General features: G+C 48.2%; 1 protein-coding gene across 1 annotated transcript in view; it reads left to right on the forward strand.

The window, feature by feature from the left end:
- The window catches only part of rapgefl1 (Rap guanine nucleotide exchange factor (GEF)-like 1), a 108,983-nt gene that overhangs the window by 62,999 nt on the left and 18,057 nt on the right, over positions 1 to 27,927 (forward strand). Inside the window, exons 5-12 of the mRNA XM_078424438.1 lie at positions 7,420 to 7,517; positions 8,563 to 8,599; positions 11,088 to 11,166; positions 13,444 to 13,617; positions 17,531 to 17,628; positions 22,506 to 22,628; positions 25,925 to 26,103; positions 27,082 to 27,172. Of these exons, the coding sequence (XP_078280564.1) occupies positions 7,420 to 7,517; positions 8,563 to 8,599; positions 11,088 to 11,166; positions 13,444 to 13,617; positions 17,531 to 17,628; positions 22,506 to 22,628; positions 25,925 to 26,103; positions 27,082 to 27,172 (879 nt within the window). The remainder of the gene's footprint in view (positions 1 to 7,419; positions 7,518 to 8,562; positions 8,600 to 11,087; positions 11,167 to 13,443; positions 13,618 to 17,530; positions 17,629 to 22,505; positions 22,629 to 25,924; positions 26,104 to 27,081; positions 27,173 to 27,927) is intronic.

The following is a 27,927-nucleotide window of genomic DNA, read 5'->3' on the forward strand; positions in this document are numbered from 1 at the left end:
GGCAACATTACAGTCTGGTTTGGGAACAGCTCTGCCCAGGACAGGATGGCCCTGCAGAGAGTAGTGCGTTCGGCAGAACGCACCATGGGAACTACACTCGTCCCCCTGCAGGACCTATACATCAGGAGGTGCAGATCCAGAGCAAGCAAGATCATGAGGGACCCCTGCCACCCCAGTAACGGACTGTTCCAGATGCTACGGTCAGGCAAACGCCTCCGCTGTCACGCTGTGAAAACGGAGAGGATGAGACGGAGCTTCTTCCCACAGGCCATCAGGACTGTCAACTTTGATAACCCCAGAGACTAAATTTTTGTCGACACTTTTGGTGCTATGTTTAGTAACTTATTAACTTTATTTATTGTAACTGTAATTATTTTTGTGCACAACCCGCAGGCATTGCCACTTTCATTTCACTGCACATCGAGTATGTGTATGTGACAAATAAATTTGACTTGACTTGACTTGACTTGTCTATTGTTCCTTAAGCCTTCATTGAGCTTCACTGGAGCAGTGTAGGAGAAAAAAAACGCTAGGGGCATTAAGGTGGATGAAGTACACAAAAATCTGCAGATCCTTGGAATCTAATTTTTTTTAAAAAGAAAGTACTTGGCAGGTCAGGCAGCACCTGTGGAGGAAGAAACACAGTCAATGTTTCAGGTTGATAACCTTTCATCAGAACTTAGAGGGAGTGAAAATCGGCGGATGCTAGAAATCTGAAATTAAAATAAGGGGAGATACTGGAAATACTCGGTAGGTCGGGCAGCATCTGTGGCGGAAGAAACAGAGTCTTGGGCAGTTGGGAGTGAGTGAGAATGGGACGGAGGGAGCTGGAAACTAAAGGTCACTCTTGGAGTTTGAGGAAAGTAGTTACCCAATTGTGCATTGTCGAGGACATTGTGAACATTGAATATAGAACACTACATTTTAAATGGTATACGTGTATCTTTGTACCTTTGCTTCGCCTGGATGGTGGGAAGGGCAGGAATTGCAACTCTGGAAGCTAATTGGGAAGTTGCTGTGAAAAGTGACGAGGCATGGTGGAGATAGAAGGGAGGAGCAGGGAGTTATGGAAGGTGCAGACCCTTGGAATGTTGATAGGGCAGAGGAGAGGAGAGGAACATGTGCTTGGTGGTGACATTGTGGTCAAGGTGGGATGATCTATAGAAAGACACAAAGTGCTGGAGTAACTCAACCAATAAGGCAGCATCTCTGGAGAAAATGATGGGTGACGTTTTGGGTCAGGCCTCGACCCGAACCCAAGTTAAACTAATCCCCTGTGCCTGCACGTGATCCATATCCCTCCACTTCCTGCATGTCAAGGTGCATATCTAAATGCCTCTTGCCTGCCACTATCATGTCTGCGCCCATCACCACAACCACTGGCAGTGCATTCCAGGCATCCACCATTCCAGGTTCCCACCCATTCCTCTGTCCATCCCAACCTCATCCCAATCTTTTTAGGTAGCCCCAACCACTACCAATTCCCGTAAACAGAACCCTTGTAATCGTCAAAGATAGACACAAAATGCTGGAGTAACTCAGCGGGACAGGCAGCATCTCTGGAGAGAAGGAATGGGTGACGTTTCGGGTCGAGACCTTTCTTCAGATTGATCAGCAACTTCCAGGCCCTGATCAATAGACTACCACTGTCACTGCCCCTCAATTACCAATCTCAGCCCCAGTCAGCCGTCTTTGGCAATGAGAATGCGCTGAGACGTACTGAAAATGGCCCACATCCAAAATGCTGCTTCCACTTAGGTCCACTCAGATTTCTTGGCCGCTCTCATACACAACAAACTCCATTTGCTGCATTGCAATTTGCAAGGTTATTGTGAAGTAAATGTTATCTCGTCGACTTTGGACTTTCTTTGATAACACTTTCAGTGACTGAAGTGTGACTCCATATCTTTATTCTTTTTTATAAAGATTTGACCCTGATCTCTTTAAGTCCACAACTCTAACCGTGGTTAGGTAAACATAGACCCAAGTCATCCAGAGTTTATTTGCCTGTTTTAAGTGAACTTTGAATCGTGACTGTTGCATGTTCAGGAATATCCAACATTATTGTTTAGGGTGTAAGATATCTAGAATTAATTCTTCTGGGTTACCAAACTAACCATAAAACATTAAAACATTAAGAATAAAATGTTATAGTTTAAACATTCACATGTTTAAACTATAAATGTTTTATTCCTAATGTTTTAATGTTTTTGCTTTATTCTTAATTGCTTACTGTATGTTCGTGTTGTTACTTACGAGCGGAGCACCAAGGCACATTACTTGTATGTGTACATACTTGGCCAATAAACTTATTCAATTCAATTCAATTCAATTCAATTCAATTCAACAGTGGCCTCAAAACAGGGCTACTCATTAGACCAAAAATCCAAATTCATAGAAACATAGAAAACATAGAAACATAGAAAATAGGTGCAGGAGGAGGCCATTTGGCCCTTCGAGCCAGCACTGTCATTCATTGTGATCATGGCTGATCATCCTAGGAGTAAATATCACCAAATATCTTCCTAGGAGTAAATATCACCAACAACTTGTCAATAACTCAATGTCAGCATGACAAAGGAGATAGTGATAGACATCAGGAAGCAAAGCGGTACACATACCCCAGTTTGTATTGACGGTCCCGAAGTAGAGATGATAGAAAACTTCAAATTCCCAGGAGTAAATATCACCAACAACTTCTCCTGGACCACCCATATTGAGGCAACGATATGAAAGAAAGCACACCTCGGAAGGCTTAGGAAGTTCTGCATGTCCCCAACCACCCTCACCAACTGCTGCAGACGTGCCGTAGAAAGCATTTTATCGGGGTGCATCATAGCTTGGTTTGGGAACAGCTCCATCCAAGACCGCAAGAAATTTCTAGCGAATTGCAGATGTAGCCCAGACCATCACACAAACCAACCTCCCTTCCATTGACTCCATTTCTGCAAGACGTACAGGTATGTAGGTTAATTGGCTGGGTAAATGTAAAAATTGTCCCTAGTGGGTGTAGGATAGTGTTAATGTACGGGGATCACTGGGCGGCACGGACTTGGAGGGCCGAAAAGGCCTGTTTCCGGCTGTATATATATGATATGATATGATATGATAATCAAGGATGAGTTGAACCCTCTTCTCCCTGCTCCCATCGGGCAAAAGGTATAGAAGTGTGGAAACGCACACACCACCAGATTCAGGGACAGTTTCTCCCCAGCTATTACCAGCCAACTGAACCCGGCCGAGTTCACAAAACCCGAAATGGGCGGCACGGTGGTGCAGCGGTAGAGTTGCTGCCTTACAGCGAATGCAGCGCCGGAGACTCAGGTTCGATCCTGACTACGGGTGCTGTACTGTAAGGAGTTTGTACGTTCTCCCCGTGACCTGCGTGGGTTTTCTCCGAGATCTTCGGTTTCCTCCCACACTCCAAAGACGTACAGGTGTGTAGGTTAATTGACTGGGTAAATGTAAAAAAAAATTAAAAATTGTCCCTAGTGTGTGTAGGATAGTGTTAATGTGCGGGGATCACTGGGCGGTGCGGACTTGGTGGGCCGAAAAGGCCTGTTTCCGCGCTGTATCTGAAATATGAAAATATGAAAATATGAAACCCGTGCAGACCAACTGGCTGGAGTTTTTGCGGACATTGTCAACCTCATTACTGAGGCCTGAGGTTCCCACCTGCTTTAAGAGGGCATTTATAATATAATATAATTTATAATACCGAGAAGAGTAAGGTGACGTGCCTCAACGATTATCGACCAGTGGTGATGATGTCCGTGATGATGAAGTGCTTTGAGAGGTTGATTATGGTGCATATCAACTCCTCCCTCAACAAGAACCTCGAGCCACTGCAGTTTGCCTACGGTCAGACCAAGTCAATAAAATGTCCCATGTAGTGCTTCTCACAATCCTCCTTGGATTTTGTACGCATTTAGTTGGCCACATCTTGCTACTGTGTAGCCGGACACAGTGCCAACTCCATCTTCATGTTTGCCAACGACACCACCGTTGTTGGACGAATTACAGATGGTGATGAGTCAGAGTGTATAAGTGAGATTGACCGATTGACCAAATGGTGCCAGCACAACAACCTGGCTCTCAATATCAGTAAAACCAATGAACTGATTGTGGACTTTGGAAGAGGAAGGATGAGGACCCACAATCCTATTTATTTCAACGGGTGGAGAGAGTCAAAAACTTCAAATTCCTGGGCGTGCATATTTCCGAAGATCTTTCCTGGACCCAGCACACTGATGCAATTATAAATAAATCACATCAATGCCTCTACTTCCTGAGAAGATTATGGAGACTCGGTATGTCAGAGAGGATTCTCTTGAACTTCAGCAGGTGTACATTAGAGAGCACATTGACTGGTTGCATCACGGCCTGGTTCGGCAACTTGAATGCCCAGGAGCGGAAAAGACTGCAAAAAGTTGTGAACACGGCCCAGTCCATCACCGGTTCTGACCTCCCCACCATCGAAGGGATTTACCGGAGTCGCTGGCTCATAAAGGCAGCCAGCATCATCAGAGACCTGCACCATCCTGGCCACGCTCTCATTTCACCCCTGCCATCGGGAAGAAGGAACAGGACCCTGAAAACTGTAACGTCCAGGTTCAGGAATAGCTTCTTCCCTACAGCCATCAGGCTGTTAAACACCACAACCTCAAATAAACTCTGGACTACAATAGACTATTATTATTAATATTATTATGATGATGATGATTAATATTATTATTATTATTACACTACTATTGTTTGTTTTATTGAGTATGTGTGTATGTGTATGTGTGTGTATATGAATATATGTGGAAGATAGACACAAAATGCTGGAGTAACTCAGCGGGACATGCAACGTGTCCGTTGCAGGAAGACACATGATTTAAAATATATATTTTTTTACTTTTTAGAGATACAGCGCGGAAACAGGCCCTTCGGCCCCCCGAGTCCGTGCCGCCCAGCGATCCCCGCACACCAACACTATCCTACACACACTAGGGACAATTTTTACATTTGCCCAGTCAATTAACCTACATACCTGTACGTCTTTGGAGTGTGGGAGGAAACCGAAGATCTCGCAGGTCACGGGGAGAACGTACAAACTCCGTACAGACGGCGCCCGTAGTCTGGATCGAACCTGAGTCTCCGGCGTTGCATTTGCTGTAAGGCAGCAACTCTACCGCTGCGCCACCGTGCCGCCATCATGCGCTGCAGCTTCCCTACACAACATGCAACTGCAACCTCTGCCCGCTCACTGCTGCCAGGAACATGGACAGAGTAAATTGCCATCCATAGTCTGATCGTGGGTCATTGTTGCCTTATGTGCATTTTAGCAAAAAGTCCATAAATTCATGTGATAGGAGCAGAATTAGGCCATTCGGCCCCTCAAGTCCTCTCTGCCATTCAATCATGGCTGATCTATCTCTCCCTCCGAATCCCATTCTCCTGCCTTCTCCCCATTACCCCTGACACCCATACTAATGGAGAATCTATCTATCTCTGCCTTAACAGTGTCCATGTGACTTGGCGTCCACAGCCTTCTGCGGCAATGAAATCCGCAGATTCGCCAGTTACCTTTGGCAATGAGTTGAAGCATTGTTGCAGTTTTGGTTTCTGTTCTAAACAAGGATAGACTTGCCTAGGGAGGGTAGAGCAAAGATTGACGATGAGAAGATTGTCCTAATAAGACAATATGACAAGAAAAGACAAGATGTACAATGACAAGATGGGCTTTAATCAGTGGAGTTCAGATGAATAAGAGGCGATCTCATTGAAATACTACAGATACTTGAGATGGATTGTCAGTTTAGTTTAGTTTAGTTAAGCTTGGAGATACAGCGTGGAGATAGGCCCTTCGGCCCACTGTTTCCATGCCGACCAACGATTACCCCGTACATTAGTTTTCTGTTATCCCAGTTTCACATCCCACACACAAAGGGCGATTTACAGAGGCCAATTAACCTACAAACCCGCACATCTTTAGAATGTGGGAGGAAAACCCACGCGATCACAGGGAGAACGTAAAAATGTCCCTCCAGACAGCACCCATAGTCGGGATCGAACCCGGGTTTCGGGTGCTATAAGGCAGCAACTCTACTGCTGCGCCACTGGGCAGCCTTCAGTGTAGATACTGAGAGGCTGCATCTACCAGCTGGACAGACTGGGAGTAGAGGGCAAAGCACAAAGTGCTGGATTAACTCAGCGGGTCAGGCAGTATCTGTGGAGGGAGTGCACTGGCGACATTTTGGGTCGGTTCCCCATATCAGACTGATTATAGTTAGGGGAGCAATGGTCGACTCCATCCCACCGGTCCACCAAACATTCGTCCATTTGTGCGCGTGGGTGTGGGAAATAAAAATCTTCAAGAGTCAAGAGTGTTTTATTGTCAGATGTCCCAGATGGAACAAGGAAATTCTTACTTGCTGCAGCACAACAGAATATGTAAACACAGTACACTGTAAACAATATAATAAATGAGAAAAAAAGTGTGTGGAAATATACACACACACCCATAGGTACACATAACAAACAAACAAACAAACAAACAAACAATAATAGTGCAATAATAACAATAATAATCTATGTAGTTCAGAGCTTATTTGGAGGTTGTAGTGTTTAACAGCCTGATGGCTACAGGGGAGAAGCTGTTCCTGACCCTGGACAATAGACAATAGACAATAGGTGCAGGAGTAGGCCATTCGGCCCTTCGAGCCAATACCGCCGTTCAATGTGATCATGGTTGATCTTTCACAGTCGGTACCCCATTCCTGCCTTCTCCCCGTACACCCAGGGCCGTTTTTACAGCATTATAGGCCCCCGGGCAAAGCAGTGTACTGGGGCCCCTACCGTTACTCTCCACCACCCCCCTTTCCCTACCAGCCCCCCCCTGTCGTGCCGGCGAAAAGCACTTACCGAAAAGCACTTAGCGATGGACTTAGGGTGCTACATTGTTGTGAAAAGCACTTACAGATCGCTGTGAGAAGCACTTAGGGACCGAAAATGTTGCGAAAAAACACTTATTGAACCTACATTTTTAAAGTGGTATTTATTTATTGCAAGTCACTTAACATACACAGATCAGCATGGGGCCCCTATGCTCGTGGGGCCCCGGGCAAGTGCCCATCAGGCCCATGCGTTAAGTCGGCCCTGCATACACCCAGTTACAGTTACTGTTTTCAGGCTCCTGTACCTTCTTCCCGATGGCAGGGGTGAAATGAGTGTGTGGCCAGGATGGTGTGGGTCTCTGAAGATGTTGGCTGCCTTTTTGAGACAGCGACTCCGGTAATTCCCTTCGATGGTGGGGAGGTCGGAGCCAATGATGGGCTGGGCAGCGTTCACAACATTTGCAGTCCGCTTCGCTCCAAGTTGCCGAACCAGGCCGGTTCTCATGTATCTTATGTATATATCTGTCTGTCTGTTTAGGACCTGAACACTCTTGCCAAAAAGGACTTGCGTCTCTACCCGAATCTGAAGGAAGACATGTCAAGGCTGCAGCGCACGGTGGAGACGGTGGAATACAGGTCAGGAGTGACGCTGTGAATACCGGCACAGGGTGAACATACAATGCAATGCAAGGTAGACACAACATGCTGGAGTAACTCAGGCAGGGACAGGCAGCATCTCTGGAGAGAAGGAATGGGTGACGTTTCGGGTCGAGAGCCCAGTTCTCCCATCAGTCTTACTGTCTCCGACTACATTCAATCTCTGTCCCGCCCACTCCCCTGACATCAGTCTGAAGAAGGGTCTCGACCCGAAACGTCACCCATTCCTTCTCTCCAAAGATGCTGCCTGTCCCTCTGAGTTACTCCAGCATTTAGTGTCTACCTTCCATTTAAACCAGCGTCTGCAGTTCTTTCCTACATTGGTAAATGGGGCATTAGAGGAGGGCATCAGTAAATGGGGCATTAGAGGAGGGCACTGGTAAATGGGGCATTAGAGGAGGGCACCAGTAAATGGGGCATTAGACAAGGGCACTGGTAAATGGGACATTGGAGGGACCAGTGAATGGACACTAAATCAGTTCAGCTCAGTTCATTTACCTAATGGTGCTCAGTCATGGCAGTCCTGGTGAGTTCACGCACCCTAGACCTTGAATATCTGACTACGAAGTGCGGTCCCTACAACCTGCCGAGGGACTTTACCTCAGCTGTCTCGACAGCATTGAACTCCACTTCACGCTAGGGGCTAATCAACGTACAAATACGTAAGTCTTTGGGATGTGGGAGCAGCAGGAAGAAACCCATGCAGGGAGAACGTGCAAACTCCGCACAGACAGCATTCGAGGTCAGGATCGAGCCCATGTCTCTGACGCTGTCAGGCTGCAGGTCTATGCACTGTACCACCCTGATTATGGTTTCTGTAAAGTCACTGCCTCTGTTCACTTCACAACAAATAAATCACCTCCAGATTTGTTGAAGTGGCAAACGTCATTCTCACTATTAAGTGCGAACAACTTAATGTGGGTGTTCCCTGAGTGCTTAACTGTTCTTCTGTATCAAGCATTGTAAAGTTGCCACAATATGTTGCAGGTCTGGCATTAACTCCTTTTATCTATCTCTCTGGCAGACCACCTGAGGATTGCAGCTGTTTGAGAAAGAAACAGGTAAATCTTCCGATCGTTTTGCAAATTCCCCGTAAACACCGAAACAGTACAAACTATCGCGTAGGAAGGAACTGCAGATGCTGGTTTAAACAGAAGATAGACACAAAAAGCTGGAGTAACTCAGCCAGTCAGACAGCATCTCTAGAGAAAAGGAATAGGTGAAGTTTCGGGTCGAGACCCTTCTGCCTGAAGAAACGTCACCTATTCCTTTTCTCCAGAGATGCCCTCTGACCCGCTGAGTTACTCCACCTTTTTGTGTAAGAAAATAACAGCAGATGCTGGTACAAATCGAAGGTATTTATTCACAAAATGCTGGAGTAACTCAGCAGGTCAGGCAGCATCTCAGGAGAGAAGAAATGGGTGACGTTCTTCGGTATAAGCTAATCTACATACCAAAGACATACAGGTTTGTAGGTTGATTGGCTTGGTACAAATGTAAATTGTTCCTAATGTGTATTGGATGGTGTTAATGTGCGGGGATCGCTGGTCGGTGCGGACTCGGTGGGCCAAAGGGCCTGTTTCCACGCTGTATCTCGAAACTAAACTAAACTAAACTCATAATGGATTGAGGAGACTTAAGTCAAGTCATGTACGGTGAGGTACAGGTACAATGAAAATCGTGCTGGCAACAGCCTCACAGGCACATCGTCTCAGACCACACACATAAACATAAATGACACTTAAATTCCACAAGACAGGGGAAAGAAAAAGACCGTGCAAAAACACAAGGAGAAACTAAGGCCACAATAGTGCAAGAGATGACCTGTAGTGCCGTGGCTGAGGTAGAATTAATAGTCGTGTAGGAAAATAACTGCAGATGCTGATTCCAATTGAAGGTAGACACAAAATGCTGGAGTAACTCAGCGGGTCAGGCGAGAAGGAATGGGTGACGTTTCGGGTCGAGACCCTTCTTCAGCGGGTCAAAGACTGGAGTTTGTATGGAAATCTGGCCTTGACTGATAGCTTGAAGACACCATTGGTTTAATGGCTTATCTGAAGTTGGCGTGAGGAGTCCCAGGTCAGTTTCTAGGCCTTGTGAACTATATGTGGATGTGAATACAGCTCCAGACTTTCACCAGTTAGCAGTGGATTTCAGGATGCTTTTGACATCATGATACCAGACATTAGATTTGGTGGACAGACACAAAAAGCTGGAGTAACTCAGCAGGTCAGGCAGCATCTCTGGAGTAAAGGAATAGGTGATGTTTCGGGTGGGAGTCCTTCTTCAGATTGTATCATATTATAGGGAAGATGTGATTCCACAGGAGTTAATGCAGTGGAGTTTCATAAGTAATTCTAGGCAGATAAGATTAATTTATCTTGGCGTCATGTTCAATGTAGACATTGTAGGCAGAAGGTCATGTTCCTGTGCTGTACTGTTCTGTGCTCGATGACGGAACTGAAAAGTTGTTTTGGCAGGTTTAGTGTTACTTTTAGTTTATGGTCTTGACTTGACGTGTCGCGAGATAGAGTGAAAAGCTTTTGTTGCGTGCTAACCAAGTCAAGTCAAGTCAAGTCAATTTTATTTGTATAGCACATTTAAAAACAACCCACGTTGACCAAAGTGCTGTACACCTGATTAGGTACTAAGGAAAAAAATGAAACATACAGTAGCACGCAAACAGTTCACAGCGCCTCCTCAATGAGCCTCAAACGTTAGGGAGTAGAAATAGGTTTTTAGCCTGGACTTAAAGGAGTCGATGGAGGGGGCAGTTCTGATGGGGAGAGGGATGCTGTTCCACAGTCTAGGAGCTGCAACCGCAAAACCAGTCAGCGGAAAGACAGTACATGATCGGGCCACTCACAGTGCCCAGATACATGATAATGGGAATAACGTTTAGTGCAAGGCAAAGTCCATTAAAGTCCGATTAGAGATAGTCCGAGGGTCAGGTTCAGTATCGGCGAAAAGTTCTCCAAGTTGTCTATCGTAGAGTCAGCAGAAATAGAACTTCTGAGTTTAGTTTATTGTCACGTGTACAGTGAGAAGCTTTTGTTGCGTGCTAACCTGTCATTGGAAAGACATAACATGATAACAATCAAGCCACCCACTGTGTACACATACATGAATAAGGGAATAACGTTTAGTGCAAGGTAAACAAGGTAAATCTGAACAGGGATAGTCCGAGGGTCACCAATGAGGTAGATAGTAGTTCAGGACAGTGTAGGAAAAAAACTGCAGAAGCTGGTCTAAATCGAAGGTAGACACAAAATGCTGGAGTAACTCAGCGGGTCAAGGCAGCTTCAGTTACCCCTGAAGGGTCTCGACCCGAAACGTCACCCATTCCTTCTCTCCCGAGATGCTGCCTGAACCGCTGAGTTACTCCAGCATTTTGTGCCGTAGTTCAGGACGGCTCTCTGGTTGTGGTAGGATGATTCGGCAGTGTCAGCACAAACAGTCTTGTTGAAGATTAACTCCCTTGGTTGAAAATGTTAACATTCTTGGCATTCTTCGTCAACACGTTAACCATTATCATTCTTCTTCCAACAGATTAAGCCCCTGTTCCGTCACTTCAGTCGCACTGATATCTGCCTCCAGCAGAGGGAGCCCCTGCGTGGGACGGATGAGAGTAAGTGTCCATTGCTTGACCCTTGAGGCCACACCTGTGCCGAGCCAAGCACATTGCCGCCCACCTGATAGATGCCTTGCTGAAGCCACCCCTCTTTCGTGGGTAGACACAAGGAACTGCAGATGCTGGTTTACAACAAAAAAACACCCACCAAGTGCTGGAGTAACTCAGTAGCAAAGATAATAGAGCAGAGCAAGATAGACCACTCGACACTAAAAACCGTAGTGTGTCATGGCGCCATTTTAGTAGTCAGAAACTTGCAGAAACATTTAAAAAGAAAAATAACAAAAATCTGTGAATTGATAGATGAGACATATTCTGCATTTTAATGGTATCATCACACATACTGTTCCCCCAAAACATTGATTACACTGCGAGAGGCATAGCGAACGGCGGGTTTTGCCTACTAAAATGGTGGTCGTTACGCTCCTTTGCGTACTACACTTAAGTGTAGGCGATTTCGACAGAGTGGTTCATCTTGCTCCTCTGGTATCTTTGCTCAGTAGCTGCAGCTGGGACTGCAAAATGGCACCGCCTCTTGTATATGGACCCGGTGGGCTGGTCCATAGGTTCTGTACTGACTGGGGGATTGTGCTTATGTACAGGGATGGTTTTGCTGAGCTGGATGTTTTTCACTGCACCTGGTACATGCGACAATAGAGAAACCATTGAGCCAGGTCAGGCAGCATCTCTGGAGAACATGGAGAAGAGACCCGAACCAAAAGGTCACCTATCCATGTTGTTCAGAGATGCTGCCAGACCCGCAGAGTTACTCTAGCACTTTGTGTCTTATATTTAGCGGGCGTTTCCTGTCACTGAAACACACCCCTGATGGGTAGGCTCACATTTCGGCAGCGACCAAGTTGGATTGAGTTCAGCAGTGAGTCAGGAATGTGCACACAGTGGGTGTGGCGTCCGGCTATTGTGTCGGGGGGGAAAGGTGCAGGTGGTGATTCAACATCTTTATCGGAATGAGTGTTTCATAACTGGTTTCCACACATCCCCCTGGAAATAATCAGCCAGTGCCCAAATAATTTCTGTACAACAGTAGAGGCAGCTGGCAGCTAGCTGCCTTACAGCACCAGAGGCCCGGGTTTAATCCTGTCCTCGGGTGCTCTCTGTGTGGAGTTTGCACGTTCACCCCAAGCCCGTGTGGGTTTCCTCTGGGTGCTCCGGTTTCCTACCACATCCCAAAGACATGTGCTTTTATAGGTTAATTGGCCTCTGAAAATTGCTTCTAGAGCACATGGAGCGGATGAGAAAATGGGATAACATATAAATGGTGTGAAAGTTTAAAAGACATTTGGGCAGGTGCATGGATAGGATAGGTTTGGAAGGATATGGGCCAAGTGCAGACAGGTATAATGAGTGTAGATGGGACATGTTGGTCGGCGTGGTCAAGTTGGGCCGAAGGGCCTGTTTCCATGCTGTACGATTCTATGACTAAGGGCAGCGGTAGAGCTACTGCCTTACAGCGCCAGAGACTCGGGTTCGATTCTGACTAGGGGTGCTGACTGTACGGAGTTTGAGATTTTTTAGATTTTAGATTTAGAGATACAGTGCGGAAACAGGCCCTTCGGCCCACCGGGTCCGCGCCGCCCAGCGATCCCCGCACATTAACACTATCCTACACACACTAGGGACAATTTAAAAAAAACATTTGCCCAGCCAATAAAACCTACAAACCTGTACGAATGTGGGAGGAAACTGAAGATCTCGGAGAAAACCCACGCAGGTCACGGGGAGAACGTACAAACTCCGTACAGACGGCGCCCGTAGTCAGGATCGAACCTGAGTCTCCGGCGCTGCATTCGCTGTAAGGCAGCAACTCTACCGCTGCGCCACCGTGCCGCCCTGTTTGTACATTCTCCCCCTGTCCTGCGTGGGTTTTCTCCAAGATCTTCGGTTTCCTCCCACACTCCAAAGATGTACAGGTTTGGAGGTTAATTGGCTTGGCATAAATTGTTAAATTGTCCCTAGGGTGTGTTTATGTGCATGGATCACTGGTCGGCACGGACTCGGTGGGCCGAATGGCCTGTTTCCGTGCTGTATCTCTAAACTAAACTAAGACTCTCTATGGCTATAAGACGGTTGCAATGTTTGCCGAATTTGCAAAACTAAATGAAATTGAGTATTTCCCCAAAAACTAAGACCAGGTTGTTGAAGAAGTCACTATTGTGTCTGGTTCAGACCGGGGCTGTTTCCGAGTTGTCAAGGTGCCAGTTTCTACTGATATTAATTCTCTTCCTCCTTTCTGCTCCAACCAACCCCTGCCAGTTTTCTGCCGTATTTACGCTACTGATCATTCCTACGTGACCATCAAGAGCAGGTTATCAGCGTCGGTGCAGGACATCGTGCTGTCGGTAGCCGAGAAGCTTCAACACTGCGAGGAAGAACCAAAGGAGCCTGTGCAGACAAACCTGATGCTGGTCGCTATAAGATCTTCAGGCGGTAAGGCCCTGTCCTTATCTTGGTCCCGCTCCTCCACCTTCACTTCCCATCAGATTCCATATCATCTGTGGCACCTGGTTACCTCCACCGATCACATCCAGCTTTGTGTCTATCTTTGGTTTAAACCACCATCGCCAGTTCCTTCCGACAACATCCCAGCTTTCCCGTCATTATCTCCACCCTTCCCTCCTCCCTCCTTCTCTTCCCCATCTACCGGTCCACCCCACCTCACCTGGATCCACCCATCAGGTAGGAGTAACTCAGTAGGTCAGGAAGCATCTCTGGTGACGTTTCGGGTTGAGACCCTTCTTCAGACTATTGGTTAGGTTAGTTTAGAAATTAGAAATACAGTGCGGAAGCAGGCCCTTTGGCCCATTTAGAACTGAGATGAGGAAAAACTTTTTCAGTCAGAGAGTTGTGAATCTGTGGAATTCTCTGCCTCAGAAGGCAGTGGAGGCCAATTCTCTGAATGCATTCATGAGAGAGCTAGATAGAGCTCTTAAGGATAGCGGAGTCAGGGGGTATGGGGAGAAGGCAGGAACGGGGTACTGATTGGGAATGATCAGCCATGATCACATTGAATGGCGGTGCTGGCTCGAAGGGCCGAATGGCCTCCTCCTGCACCTATTGTCTATTGTCTATTGTCCAGTGATCCCCACCCACTTGCATTTTCCTGCACACACTAGGGACAATTTACAATTATACTAGGCCAATTAGCCATCAGACCTGTACGCCTTTGAAGTGTGGGAGGAAAATGGAGATCCTGGAGAAAAACCATGCAGTTCACGGGGAGAACATACAAAATCCCTACAAACAGCACCTGTAGTCAGGATCGAGCCCGGGTCTCTTGCGCTGTAAGGTAGCAACTCTACCGCTATGCCACATTGCCACCCTGTGCGTCATCATGTGTCTTGTGTCAGCTCGTGCCCCATCTGCCTCACCTCGATATATTGTCCATCTCCCATCCAATCCTTCGGCCCAGAGGAAGGATCGCGACCCAACACGTCCACTGTCCATTGCCCTCCACAGATGTTCTCTTGGCACAAATCAAGCTCATTCAGGGCAGAATTGAGAAACGTATCCAGAGAATAGCACAATTCTGGAACAAGAGGATATTTATTCACAAAATGCTGGAGTAACTCAGCAGGTCAGGCAGCATCTCGGGAGAGAAGGAATGGGTGACGTTTCAGGTCGAGACCCTTCTTCAGACTTCTGGAACAAGAGGGCTGTGAAGACATTGAATGAACATATTATATAAGATAGAGACAGATAGACCTTTAGATATCAGGGAACAATGCCATGTAGGATTGGTGCAGGAAAATAGTGCTGAGGTAAAAGATTGGAGACATTTAGTTGAGTTTAGTTCAGTTTAGAGATATAGTGCGGAAACACTATATATATTTTTTAACATTTACCAAGCCAATTGACCTACAAACCTGTACGCCTTTGGAGTGTGGGAGGAAACCGAAGATCTCGGAGAAAACCCACGCAGGTCACGGGGAGAACGTACAAACTCCGTACAGACAAGCGCCCCGCGGTCGGGATGGAACCCGGGTCTCCGGCGCTGCAAAATCCCCAATGAGTGATGGAGCATGGACCAAGAGATGAAGGCTTTCTTCCAGCTCCTGTTTATGTTCCTCAATCAGGCATGAACAAATGACAATAGACAATAGACAATAGGTGCAGGAGTAGGCCATTCAGCCCTTCGAGCCAGCACCGCCATTCAATGCGATCATGGCTGATCACTCTCAATCAGTACCCCGTTCCTGCCTTCTCCCCATACTCCCTCACTCCGCTATCCTTAAGAGCTCTATCCAGCTCTCTCTTGAAAGCATCCAACGAACTGGCCTCCACTGCCTTCTGAGGCAGAGAATTCCACACCTTCACCACTCTCTGACTGAAAAAGTTCTTCCTCATCTCCGTTCTAAATGGCCTACCCCTTATTCTTAAACTCCAGCATCTTCCCCACCACTGATGTCAGACTAACTGGTCTATAGTTACCCGTTTTCTCTCTCCCTCCTTTCTTAAAAAGTGGGATAACATTTGCTATCCTCCAATCCACAGGAACTGATCCTGAATCTATAGAACATTGAAAAATGATCTCCAATGCTTCCACTATTTCTAGAGCCACCTCCTTAAGTACCCTGGGATGCAGACCATCAGGCCCTGGGGATTTATCAGCCTTCAGTCCCATCAGTCTACCCAAAACCATTTCCTGCCTAATGTGGATTTCAGAACATTTGTTTAGTTATCTTAGTTGAGGGGAGTGGAAGCACATAGAAATTAATCTTCTTTTGCCCGATCACTGCTGAGGAATGGCGATCTCAACGCTTCATCTTAGAACCGCACCTGTGGCCGTCTAATGCACCAGGGCAACGGCCAAAATCTTCACCTTTGGACTCTAATCTGCTCATTCTGAGACAGGAGTGCTTTAAGCTTTGTAAATTAGAAAACAGTGGATTGAAAGATTGTGATGCGTTGAGTTACTATGAATGAATACATCCTGATTGCAATGCAGGGAATTGGAATATCTTGGAAAATGTATCATGAACTTAGTAGGGAAATTGGAAGGTGGTGATTGGGATGGCAGTGTGGAGCAGTGGTTAGTACTGCTGCCTCACAGCTCCAGAGACATGAGTTCAATTCCAACCTTTGGCGCTGTCTGCGTGGAGTTTGAACGTTCTCTTATGTGACCACTGAGTTCTCCCGAGTGTTCCGGTTCCTCCCAGATTTCAAAGCCGTGCTGGTAGATTAAATGACTGCCGTTAATGACCCATGAACAGGTAACTGGCAAGGAGGGGATGATAATAACGTGAGTGAGAATAAGCAGTGAAGTGAGAAGAATGGGCTCTGCTGGGAGCCAGCATGGAGACAGTGGGCTGAATGGTCTCGTTCTCTGCATCAGGACAAACAACAGTAATAAAAGGAACGTGCTACAGAGTTAAAATTATTTGAAACTTGCAGAAGCAAAACCGGCAGAATGCATCAGGTGGGGCGAGGCACTGGAGTGTTTTAGCGGTTGGAATGATTTTGCTGAAATGGGAATTAAATTTTAAGGAGAATTTGAAATTGAAACAGGCAACAGTTGACCGAACAGAGATTTTAAATATGTCTTAAGGTAGACATATTTAACGCTGGAGAAACTCAGCGAGTCAGGCAGCATTTCTGGAGGGAAGGAATGGGTGATGTTTTGGATCGAGACCCTTCTTCAGACATCAGTAACGTGTCCATCATCCATGTTTCAAATGTTACATCACTGTCTTTGTCCGTCCTGAAAAGGACTCAAGCTTCCAGCGACAATCAGTGGGAGCCGTCACTTGTACGGTAGAGTGGTGGTAGCAGAATTAGCTCAGGATAAGATTATTAAGGGGTTGGACACGTTAGAGGCAGGAAACATGTTCCCAATGTTGGGGGAGTCCAGAACAAGGGGCCACAGTTTAAGAATAAGGGGTAGGCCATTTAGAACAGAGATGAAGAAAAACTTTTTCAGTCAGAGAGTTGTGAATCTGTGGAATTCTCTGCCTCAGAAGGCAGTGGAGGCCAATTCTCTGAATACATTCAAAAGAGAGCTGGATAGAGCTCTTAAGGATAGCGGAGTCAGGGGGTATGGGGAGAAGGCAGGAACGGGGTACTGATTGAGAATGATCAGACATTGAATGGCGGTGCTGGCTCGAAGGGCCGAATGGCCTCCTCCTGCACCTATAGTCTATTGTCTATTGTCTATTGTCTAGGACACTTCCAGTTTCCAGCCCCGCGACGTGGCCGCTTCTGCTCTGGGGCCGTCTCCGTCACTGGGGATTAATTGCAGCCGGTGACACTCTCAGGGGCGATTCCTTCTCAACCCTCTCCTGCTTGAGTAACATTGTGTTCGTTCTCACCTTCTGACGTTCAAAACTGTGTTTTCGTTCTGCAGAGAAAACGACGTTCCGTCTGGATGAAGACTCGGTGTTCACGACGCTCGGGATCAACACTCACCTGTTCGCCTGCACGAAGGAGTCGGTGGAATCGCTGGTGAGGCAGACGCTTACTGTCACACCGACGCTCAACCTTATATCATTGAGAGGATGGTATTTCATCTGCCCGCTTTGTGATCTCGCAAACGGATCCAAGCCAAAAGATGCTCTCCTTACGCCAAAGTGGTTCAGTTCTGCTGTGATGTCCACTTTCATGACAGGTCTCTGTGTTATCATCACCAGGTTAAGGGTTAGAGCTGTGTTTCGTTTTGAGTTTAGATTATTTTATACAGTTTTGTTGCGTGCTATCCGGTCAATGCTCATCCATGTCTTGAAATCCCCCTCCATAAGTTCATTAGTGATCGGAGCAGAATATGCCATTCACGTTACTCCCTTTATCGCGCATCTTTACACTGTGGATGGCTCGAGTTTAATCATGCATTCTTTCTGACTGACCGGATCGCAGGCAACAAAAGCTTTTCACTGTGTAAACTAAACTAAACTCAAACAAAAAACACAGTTCTAACCCTTAACCTGGTGATAACACAGAGACCTATCATGAACGTGGGCATCACGGCAGAACTGAACCACTTTGACGTAAAGAAAACATCCTTTGCCTTGTGCCCATTTGTGAGATTACAAAGCAGGCACATTAAACATCATTCTCTCAATGATATAAGGTCATAAGGTTATAAGTGATAGGAGTAGAATTAGGCCATTTGGCCCATCAAGTCTACTCCTCCATTCAATCATGGCTGATCTATCTCTCCCTCCTAACCCCATTCTCCATAACCCCTGACACCCGCACTAATCAAGAATCTATCTGTCTCTGCCGTAAAAATATCCATTGACTCGACCTCCACTGTAGCCTTCTGTAGCAATGAATTCCACAGATTCACTACCCTCTGACTAAAGAAATTCCTCCTCATCTCCTTCCTAAAGGAACAAACGTCCTTTAATTCTGAGGTCCCCACCAGTGGAAACCTCCTCTCCACAGTCACTCTATCCAGGCCTTTCACTATTCGGTGAGTCTCTATTGGGCCGCCCTTCATCGGTCTAAACTCCAGCGAGTAGAAGCCACGTGCCATCAAAGGCTCATCACATGATAACCCACTCGTTCCCTTCCCCCCTCTGTCTCTACAACTCTTTGTGCTCTAACGATCCTGGCCTTTGCATCCGTCCATTCCATTGATCCAACATGCTGGAAGCTCTGAGCTCTGGAATTCTTTCCTGAACCAAACACCAAGTGTGTGTTGGAGGAACTCAACGAGTCAGATGCCGTCAGGATAGGAATGGGCAGATAACATTTCTTCAAAATGCTTCTTCATTCCCTCCACAGATGCTGCCTGACCCAATGAATTCCTCCAGCACTTTGTCTTTTGCTCAACGTCCCAGCATCTGCAGTTTCTTGTATCTCCCTCCTTGACCTTTGTCCCCCTCCTTCAGGACACTCCACTAAACATAATCTCATGCCCTGTCCAGGCAGCATAGAAACATAGAAACATAGAAAATAGGTGCAGGAGTAGGCCATTCGGCCCTTCGAGCCTGCACCGCCATTCAATATGATCATGGCTGATCATCCAGCTCAGTAACCTGTACCTGCCTTCTCTCCATACCCCCTGATCCCTTTAGCCACAAGGGCCACATCTAACTCCCTCTTAAATATAGCCAATGAACTGGCCTCAACTACCTTCTGTGGCAGAGAATTCCACAGACTCACCAGTCTCTGTGTGAAGAAATGTTTTCTCATCTCGGTCCTAAAAGACTTCCCCCTTATCCTTAAGCTGTGACCCCTGGTTCTGGACTCCCCCAACATCGGGAACAATCTTCCCGCATCTAGCCTCTCCAACCCCTTAAGAATTTTATATGTTTCAATAAGATCCCCCCTCAGTCTTCTAAATTCCAGCGAGTACAAGCCCAGTCTATCCAGTCTTTCTTCATATGAAAAGTCTATCCAGTCTTTCCTCATATGAATCTATGGAGAACATGGAAAGGTGACATCAGACCAAAGTTACTCCAGCACTTTGTGTCTTTTCTAACGGAAGGACCGTTCAGAAGTCTGGTAATAGTCCTTCCATAAGCTAGGGTACTGTCCGAAGTTGTTGATTGATTGTAATGAAAAGGAACTGCAGATGCTGGTTCAGACCAGAGATTGACACAAAGTACTAGAGTAACTCAACAGGTCAGGCAGCATCTCTGGGGAAAGTGGAATGATATATGTGTGGCAATTGAAAAATGCAAAATGAATGCATCAAATGGCTTTCTAGATTTAAGGAATGAAAACGTTTCTGCTTTGACTTGGCATCAAGTTTGGCACACACATTGTATAGTGGGCCTGTGCTGTTCAATGTAAATCAATCGACCTAAAACGTCACCCATTCCTTCTCTCCGGAGATGCTGCCTGACCCGCTGAGTTACACTGGCACTTTGTGTCTAACTTCAAAATTGATCATTATGTTTCCTGCGAAGATAGACGCAAAAGGCCGGAGTAACTCAGCGGGACAGGCAGCATCTCTGGAGAGAAAGAATGGGTGACGTTTCAGTTCGAGACCCCTCTTCAGACTGGTTAGGGATAAGGGGCAAGGAGAGATATAGACGATGAGGTAGAGAGATAAAGAATAATGAATAAAAGATGTGCAAAAACAAATATTGATGATAATGGAAACAGGGCATCGTTTCCCCCTGTTTCCACTGGGCTGTAAGCTGCCTGAGCAAAATATGAAATGCTGTTCCTCCGATTAGCGTTTAGCCTCACTCTGACAGTGGAGGAGACCTAGGACGGAAAGGTCTGTGTGGGAATGGGAAGGAGAATTAAAGTGTTTAGCAACCGGGAGATTTTGTTTGCCGCTCCCGACTCCACTTACAGCAGGTGGCGCCATTGAGCTTGTTCTGAAATTGTTCCATTGCTGCTCATGGAAGGATCACTTTGGAAACTGTACCAGTGACTGGTGTGGAAAGTGCATCAATGATGTCATTAATTTGTTGTTGATGCTTGTTTATCACTGGGGCACAAAAGGACAGGAGCAGACAACTGATCTCCCGGTGGCCGAGCACTTCGACTCCCCCCTCCCACTCCCAGTCTGACCTTTCTGTCATGGGCCTCCTCCAGTGCCATAGTGAGGCCCACCGGAAATTGGAGGAACAGCACCTCATATTTCGCCTGGGCAGTTTGCAGCCCGGTGGTATGAACATCGACTTCTCCAACTTTAGATAGTTCCTCTGTCCCTCCCTTCCCCTCCTCCTTCCCAGATCTCCCTCTATCTTCCTGTCTCCACCTATATCCTTCCTTTGTCCCGCCCCCCTGACATCAGTCTGAGGAAGGGTCTCGACCCAAAAACGTCACCCATTCCTTCTCTCCCGAGATGCTGCCTGACCTGCTGAGTTACTCCAGCATTTTGTGAATAAATACCTTCGATTTGTACCGGCATCTGCAGTTATTTTCTTATACTTCCTGACTCAATGCCACCCTTGGATGAAGTATTCTTCTTCGTGTTGGAAGGAACTGCAGATGCCGGTTTAAACCGAAGAGAGACACAAAAAGCTGGAGTAACTCGGCGGGACAGGCAGCATCTCTGGAGAGAGGGAATGGGTGACGTTTCGGGTCGAGACCTTTCTTCTCTCGACCCGAAACGTCACCCATTCCCTCTCTCCAGAGATGCTGCCTGTCGCGTTGAGTTACTCCAGCTTTTTGTGTCTACCTGAGTATTCTTCTTTGCAATGTTATCCAGGCTGACACTTCATTGATGTGCTGAGGGAGAGGTATTAGAATTGAATTAGACCCATGTCGTATCTGCTAATTCAGGTAGTTGAAATGGATCCCACGGGATTTGAAGAAGATATGGATTTCTACAATCCAACAAACTTTAATTTCTACTATTTCAAGCACCACCTCTCTCCCCCACTTTCTCTCTCTCTCTCTCTCTCTCTCTCTCTCTCTCTCTCCCCCACCCCCCCCTGATGTGGACACATTTCTCCCACATTCATCACAGTGCCTCATTCCCCATCACCTTACACTCATCTCCCAACCCTCCAATGTCCAAATCCCACATTCCCATTTTATCCTTCTTCTTTCCCCTCCCATTCCATCCATATCCCTCTTTCCAGCTTCACATTTCACCCCCACCCCCCCACCTCACAATCAGTCTGAAGAAGGGTCTCGACCCGGGACGCCAATGATCTATTGTCTCCAGAGACTCTTCTTGGCTCGCTGAGTTGCTTAGGCATTTTGTGCCCATCTTCTGGTGTAAGCCAGCATCTGCAGTTCCTTTTTATTGCAATACTAGACCAAGTGGACCCGTTGGGCCCAAACCACTCCTGCATTGGTGCAGCACCCTCTCCTCCCCCTCCCCCTCCCACTCCCCTCCCCCCCCACTCCCCTCCCCCCCTCCCCTCCCTCTCCTCCCCTCCCCTCCTCCTCCCCTCCCTCTCCTCCCCTCCCTTCCCCCCTCCCTGCAGCCCTCCCCCTTCACCCCTTCCCCTCCCCCCACTTCCCCTCCCCCCACTCCATCCCCCTCAACCCCCCTTATCCTCCCCCCTCCCTCCCTCTCCTCCCCTCCCCCTCCTCCCCTCCCCTCTCCTCCCCTCCCTTCCCCCTCCCTGCAGCCCTCCCCCCTTCGCCCCTTCCCCTCCCCCCACTCCATCCCCATCAACCCCCATAATCCTCCCCCTCCCTCCACCCCCCTCCCTCCCTCCCCCCTCCCTAGGAGATAGATTTAAACTTTAAAATGTGAATAACTTAAAAAATATAACGCCGATTTCAACAAAACTACCATTTTTACCATTAAAGTGACAACGGTGAGTAAGGTGGGCCTAAAATTGTCGCGCTATCATGTATCGTTTTGGCTGAAGTTCAGTCACAAACAAGATAACAAACGAGAGTTTTAGTCTATAGATGTCCTTTGCAAAGTTGACTGTTGTTTCTCCGTTGGTTGACAGGTTCCCCCTCCTACCATTGAGCGGCTCTCCCATGAAGGCCCAGAGATCAACGAAGTGAACATGATGGAGATGGCCATCCAGATCACGGCCTTTGACTGGGAGCTTTTAAACTGTGTCCATGAGGTGGGTAGGCCGCGGATGTAACGCCGAAGCTTTGTAAAGCGCTGGTCAGACCGCATTTGGAGTAGTGTGAGCAATTTTGGGCCCCATGTCTGAGGAAGGGTGTTCTGGCCATGCACAGGGTCCAGAGGAGGTTTACGAGAACGATCCCAGGAATGATTGGATTAACATATGATGATCGTTTGTCGGCACGGGGCCTGTACTCGCTGGTGTTTAGAAGGATGAGGGAGGGGGACCTCATTGAAACATACCGAATGGTGAAAGGCGTGGATAGAGTGGATGTGGAGAAGATGTTTCCACTAGTGGGAGAGTTTCCACAGAGGCCATGTGCTCAGAATAAAAGCATGTACCTTTAGGAAGGAGATGGGGAGGAATTTATTTAGTCAGAGGGTGGTGAATCTGTGGAATTCATTGTCATAGATGGCCTTGGAGGTAAAGTCAATTTATATTTTTAAGGCAGAGATTGACAGATTTTTGTTTGGTACGGGTGTCAGGGGTTATGGGGAGAAGGCAGGAGAATGGGGTTAGGAGGGAAAGATACTTCACTCATGATTGGATGGCGGAGAAACCTGATGGGCTGAATGGCCTAATTCTGCTCTTAGATCTTACTAGACCAAGTGGACCCATTGGGCCCAAACCTCTCCTGCATTGGTGCAGCACCCTCTCCTCTCCCCTCTCTCTTCAACCCCCCCCTCCCTTGTCCCCCACTCCCCCTTCCCCCCTCCCTTCCTCCTCCCTCCTCCCCTCTGTTGTGATATTGCTGGGACTACTTTGTGTATCCAAGAACTACTTTGTATGGCTGTGTATATGGGTGTGATTAGGCGGTCACTCTGGATCCAGGCGGCCTTGGAATAAACAGCCTGGAGTATAAGCTGCACCATGATAACATCTTAAACACGTGTACTCGTGGTCCTTCCAGAGTCACAACAAAGGTACAACAGGTACTGGACCACGAAGTCCAACATGGTGGCAGCGGTTTGGGTGTTTAGCCTAGAAAAGGAAAATAACAAAAACCCCAAGAAAAAAAGTTAACAAGTGCGTACGAAAAAAAAAAAAAAAAGAAGGTTAACAAAAAGGAACCCAGCAAAAAGGTTAACAGGAAGATAAGATAGAGCCCTGAGGAACGAAAAAAGTTTCCCGCTCGGTAAGGGGCCAATATATGTAGGTATACTTACCTGCTCAGTAGTCAGCGGCGAGCTGCCGACGTGACGCTGCAAGCTGCTGAGGGCGGTGTGTGAAGGGAAGGCCCACATCGCGCCCCAGCACCTGTGCAGGCCCGAGATTAGGTGCCTGCGACTGCTTCGCGGGGGAGAGACCGGAGGCGACCGGGAGACCCGATACCCACGGAGGTGTGCGGCGACCGGGAAAGACCGACACCCGCGGAGGTGTGCGGCGACCGGGAGACCCGACACCCACGGAGGTGTGCGGCGACCGGGGAAGACCGGGAGACCCGACACCCACGGAGGTGTGCGGTGAACGGGGAAGACCGACACCCACGGAGGTGTGCGGTGAACGGGGAAGACCGACACCCACGGAGACGACCGGGAGAGCCCCGGAGGAGACCGACACCCACGGAGGTGTGCGGCGACCGGAGGGGGTCGGCGACCGTTGGGACCGACCACCCGCGGAGGTGCGGCGGCCGGTAAGGCCGAGGCACTACATACTTACCCAGGCGCGTCGACCGTAGAGTCGGGACGGCCCTGGGCCCGAGGCAGCGGCAGCGCGTTCGAATTGCGCGGCAGCTGCCGGGAGCACCTGTGGGCGGAGCCTGCCCAGCAGTGGGAGCCCAGCAGTGGGAGCCCAGCAGTGGGAGCCCAGCAGTGGGAGCCCAGCAGTGGGAGCCCAGCAGTGGGAGCCCAGCAGTGGGAGCCCAGCAGTGGGAGCCCAGCAGTGGGAGCCCAGCAGTGGGAGCCCAGCAGTGGGAGCCCAGCAGTGGGAGCCCAGCAGTGGGAGCCCAGCAGTGGCAGGCAAATCATGGTGGTGGAGCATCTAGAGCCTACACTACGTTTGATCTACACAGCACGTCTTCTTGAGGGGAAGATATGGAACAAAATGATTATTTTGTGTTTAATGACCTGTGTAGTGATCTGTGTACTGAAAGCTTAATGTATTATATTTGATGTTTTTGTATATATGTATATATCTGTGGAGTGACCACACGGAGTGAGTGACCACACGGTGTGAGTGACCACACGGTGTGAGTGACCACCCGGCGATGGGTGAAATTCCGCAGAGCAGTGACCACCATGATGGCGAAAAAAGCAATTGTGTTTAATTGTGTTTAGTTGTGTTATTGGTTTTGTTTGCAAAAAGCAATGGTGTTTTGGTTTTGTTTGTTAAATATATTTTAGCCCTCGAATGGTAAAGAGAACAATTTTATATAAGACAAGGGGGATGTTGTGATATTGCTGGGACTACTTTGTGCATCCAAGGACTACTTTGTATGGCTGTGTATATAAGTGATGGGTGTGATTAGGCGGTCACTCTGGATGCAGGCGGCCACGGAATAAACAGCCTGGAGTTGAGCTCCAGCATTGTAACCTTTTATACACGTGTACTTGTGGTCCGTCCAGAGTCACAACAAAGGTACAACAGGTACCGGACCACGAAGTATAACACTCTCCCCCTCCCCTCCTTTTAAACTTTAAAATGTGATTAACTTAAAAAATATAACACCGATTTCAATAAAACTACCTGCATTATCACTAAAGTGACAACGGTGAGTAAGGTGGGCCTACAATTGTTACGCTGTCGTGGACCGTTTTGGCTGAAGTTCAGTCACAAACAAGATAGCAAACAAGAGTTTTAATATATAGATGAACTTATGGACCCCAGCATTCACAAACATCACCCTGATGTTATCGGTTATTGCAAACCGCTTAAAGGGGAATCACTAACCGTTTTATTATGATCTTGCACTGAACGTTATTCCCTGTGGATTGTAATCATGAACTGTCTTTCCACTGACTGGTCAGTGCGCAACAAGAAAGCTGTTCACTGTACCCCGGTGCACGTGACCGTGTAGGTGGGCCTGTAGTGACCGCAGTGAGTGTGATGGTGAATGAGCGTGTAGGTGGGCACCAATGCAGGAGAGGTTTGGGCCCAACGGGTCCACTTGGTCTAGTAGGATCTAAGAGCAGAATTAGGCCATTCAGCCCATCAGGTTACTCCACCATCCAATCATGGGTGATGTATCTTTCCCTCCTAACCCCATTCTCCTGCCTTCTCCATTCCTCCCCATTCGTTTAGTAAACTAAACAAATCTAACCATGTTACCCGGGCCTCTGATTTGCCTGCAGCTGGAGCTGATCCACTACGTGTTCCGGAACGACAGCATTCGGAAGCGTACGGCGAACCTTGAGCTGGCGCTGCAGCGGTGCAGCGAGGTGCAGCACTGGGTCGCCACCGAGATGCTGATGTGCGAACGGCTGGGCAAACGCGTCCAGCTGCTCAAAAACTTCATCAACATGGCCGCCTTGTAAGTGCTGGGTTTGCGATGGCGGCTCGTGACCGCGGGAGGGTGGGGACGAGGAGAGCTGGGCACCGCCACGGGACCCACAGCAGCACCCACAGCAGCAGAGGTCACCCGGCTCCTGGCCTTTAGATTAGTTTAGTTAGACAATAGACAATAGGTGCAGAAGGAGGCCCTTCGGCCCTTCGAGCCAACACCGCCGTTCAATGTGATCATAGCTGATCATTCTCAATCAGTACCCCGTTCCTGCCTTCTCCCCATACCCCCTGACTCCGCTATCCTTAAGAGCTCTATCTAGCTCTCTCTTGAATGCATTCAGAGAATTGGCCTCCACTGCCTTCTGAGGCAGAGAATTCCACAGATTCACAACTCTCTGACTGAAAAAGTTTTTCCTCATCTCAGTTCTAAATGGCCGACCCCTTATTCTTAAACTGTGGCCCCTGGTTCTGGATTTAGAGATACAGCGCAGAAACAGGCTCTCCCCCCTCCTCCCCCCTCCTCCCCCCTCCTCCCCCCCTCCCCCCCCTCCCCCCCCCGAGTCCGTGCCGACCCTTATCCCCTTCTTCACACTGATCGTAGTGGCCGCTTGGGTGAAAGCTGGGAGAGAGGAGGAACAGGGACGATGGTTGCTAGGTTGCAGGCTGCTACAGGTGAGTGGGGTTGTTGATACGTAGATGGTTGGACCAAGGCCCTCGATGAAAAGATGGAAAGGACACTAAATGCTGGAGCAACTCAGCAGGTCAGGCAGCACCTCTGGAGAACATGGATAGACGATGTTTTGGATTGGGATTGGGAGCGGGACGTTTCTTCAGACTGATTGCTGCCTGACCCGCTCAGTTACTCCGGCACTTTGTGTCTTTTTTTTTTGTTGGTAAAATAGCATCTGCAGTTCCTTGTTCCTTCATTGATGTGAATGTTGCCCCCCCCCCCCCACCCCCCCACCCTGTGATTGATGCCAACCCTGACGCTCTGTCTCTCTTGCAGCTGTAAGGAGAAGCAGAACCTGTTCTCGTTCTTTGCCATTGTCATGGGCCTGTGCAACCCGGCAGTCAGCCGCCTCTGCCTGACCTGGGAGGTGAGTGGAACGTACCGCAGTCACTACAGGCCCACCTACACGCTCATTCACCATCACCCTCACCGCGGTCATAAGTTCCAGGCACAGACCAGGCCGTTCGGCCCATCAAGCCTACTCCGCCATTCAATCATGGCCGATCTATCGCTCCTAACCTCCTAACCCCATTCTCCTGCCTTCTCCCCGTAACCCCTGACACCCGCACTATTCAACGATTGTGCCATTCTGTATCTCCTGCAGAGCAATTGGCAGTTCCAGAAAGTTTTCCTTGGAGGGTCAGGGGTTTTGGGGAGAAGGCAGGTGTATGGGGTTAGGAGGGAGATAGAGATCAGCCATGATTGAATGGCAGAGTAGACTTGATGGGCCGAATGGCCTGGTCTGTGCCTGGAACTTACGAGGTGGTGGTGACGGGCTGAGAATCTGATACAACATGCAGCCATAACCCCTGACACCCGTACTAATCAAGAATCTATATCTCTGCCTTAAAAGGGGTGTACACATTATTGACTAATCTACCACAGTCGCTGGCTGCCTTTGGTGTTACAGTATCTGCTATCTGATAGTGAGTTGGACGAGTGGTTGAGAGGAAAATCATTTGGATGAAGAGGTGTTTGTGCTTTTTGCAGACGGGTTTAACACCAGTGGTGCAGTGGTAGAGCGGCTGCCTTGCAGCATCGGGGACCCGGGTTCAATCCTGACCTCGGGTGCTGTCTGTGTGGAGTTTGCACGTTCTGCCTGTGGCCGCGTGGGTTTCCTCC

This window comes from Rhinoraja longicauda, chromosome 29, assembly GCF_053455715.1.
Source record: "Rhinoraja longicauda isolate Sanriku21f chromosome 29, sRhiLon1.1, whole genome shotgun sequence".
Taxonomy (NCBI): domain Eukaryota; kingdom Metazoa; phylum Chordata; class Chondrichthyes; order Rajiformes; family Arhynchobatidae; genus Rhinoraja; species Rhinoraja longicauda.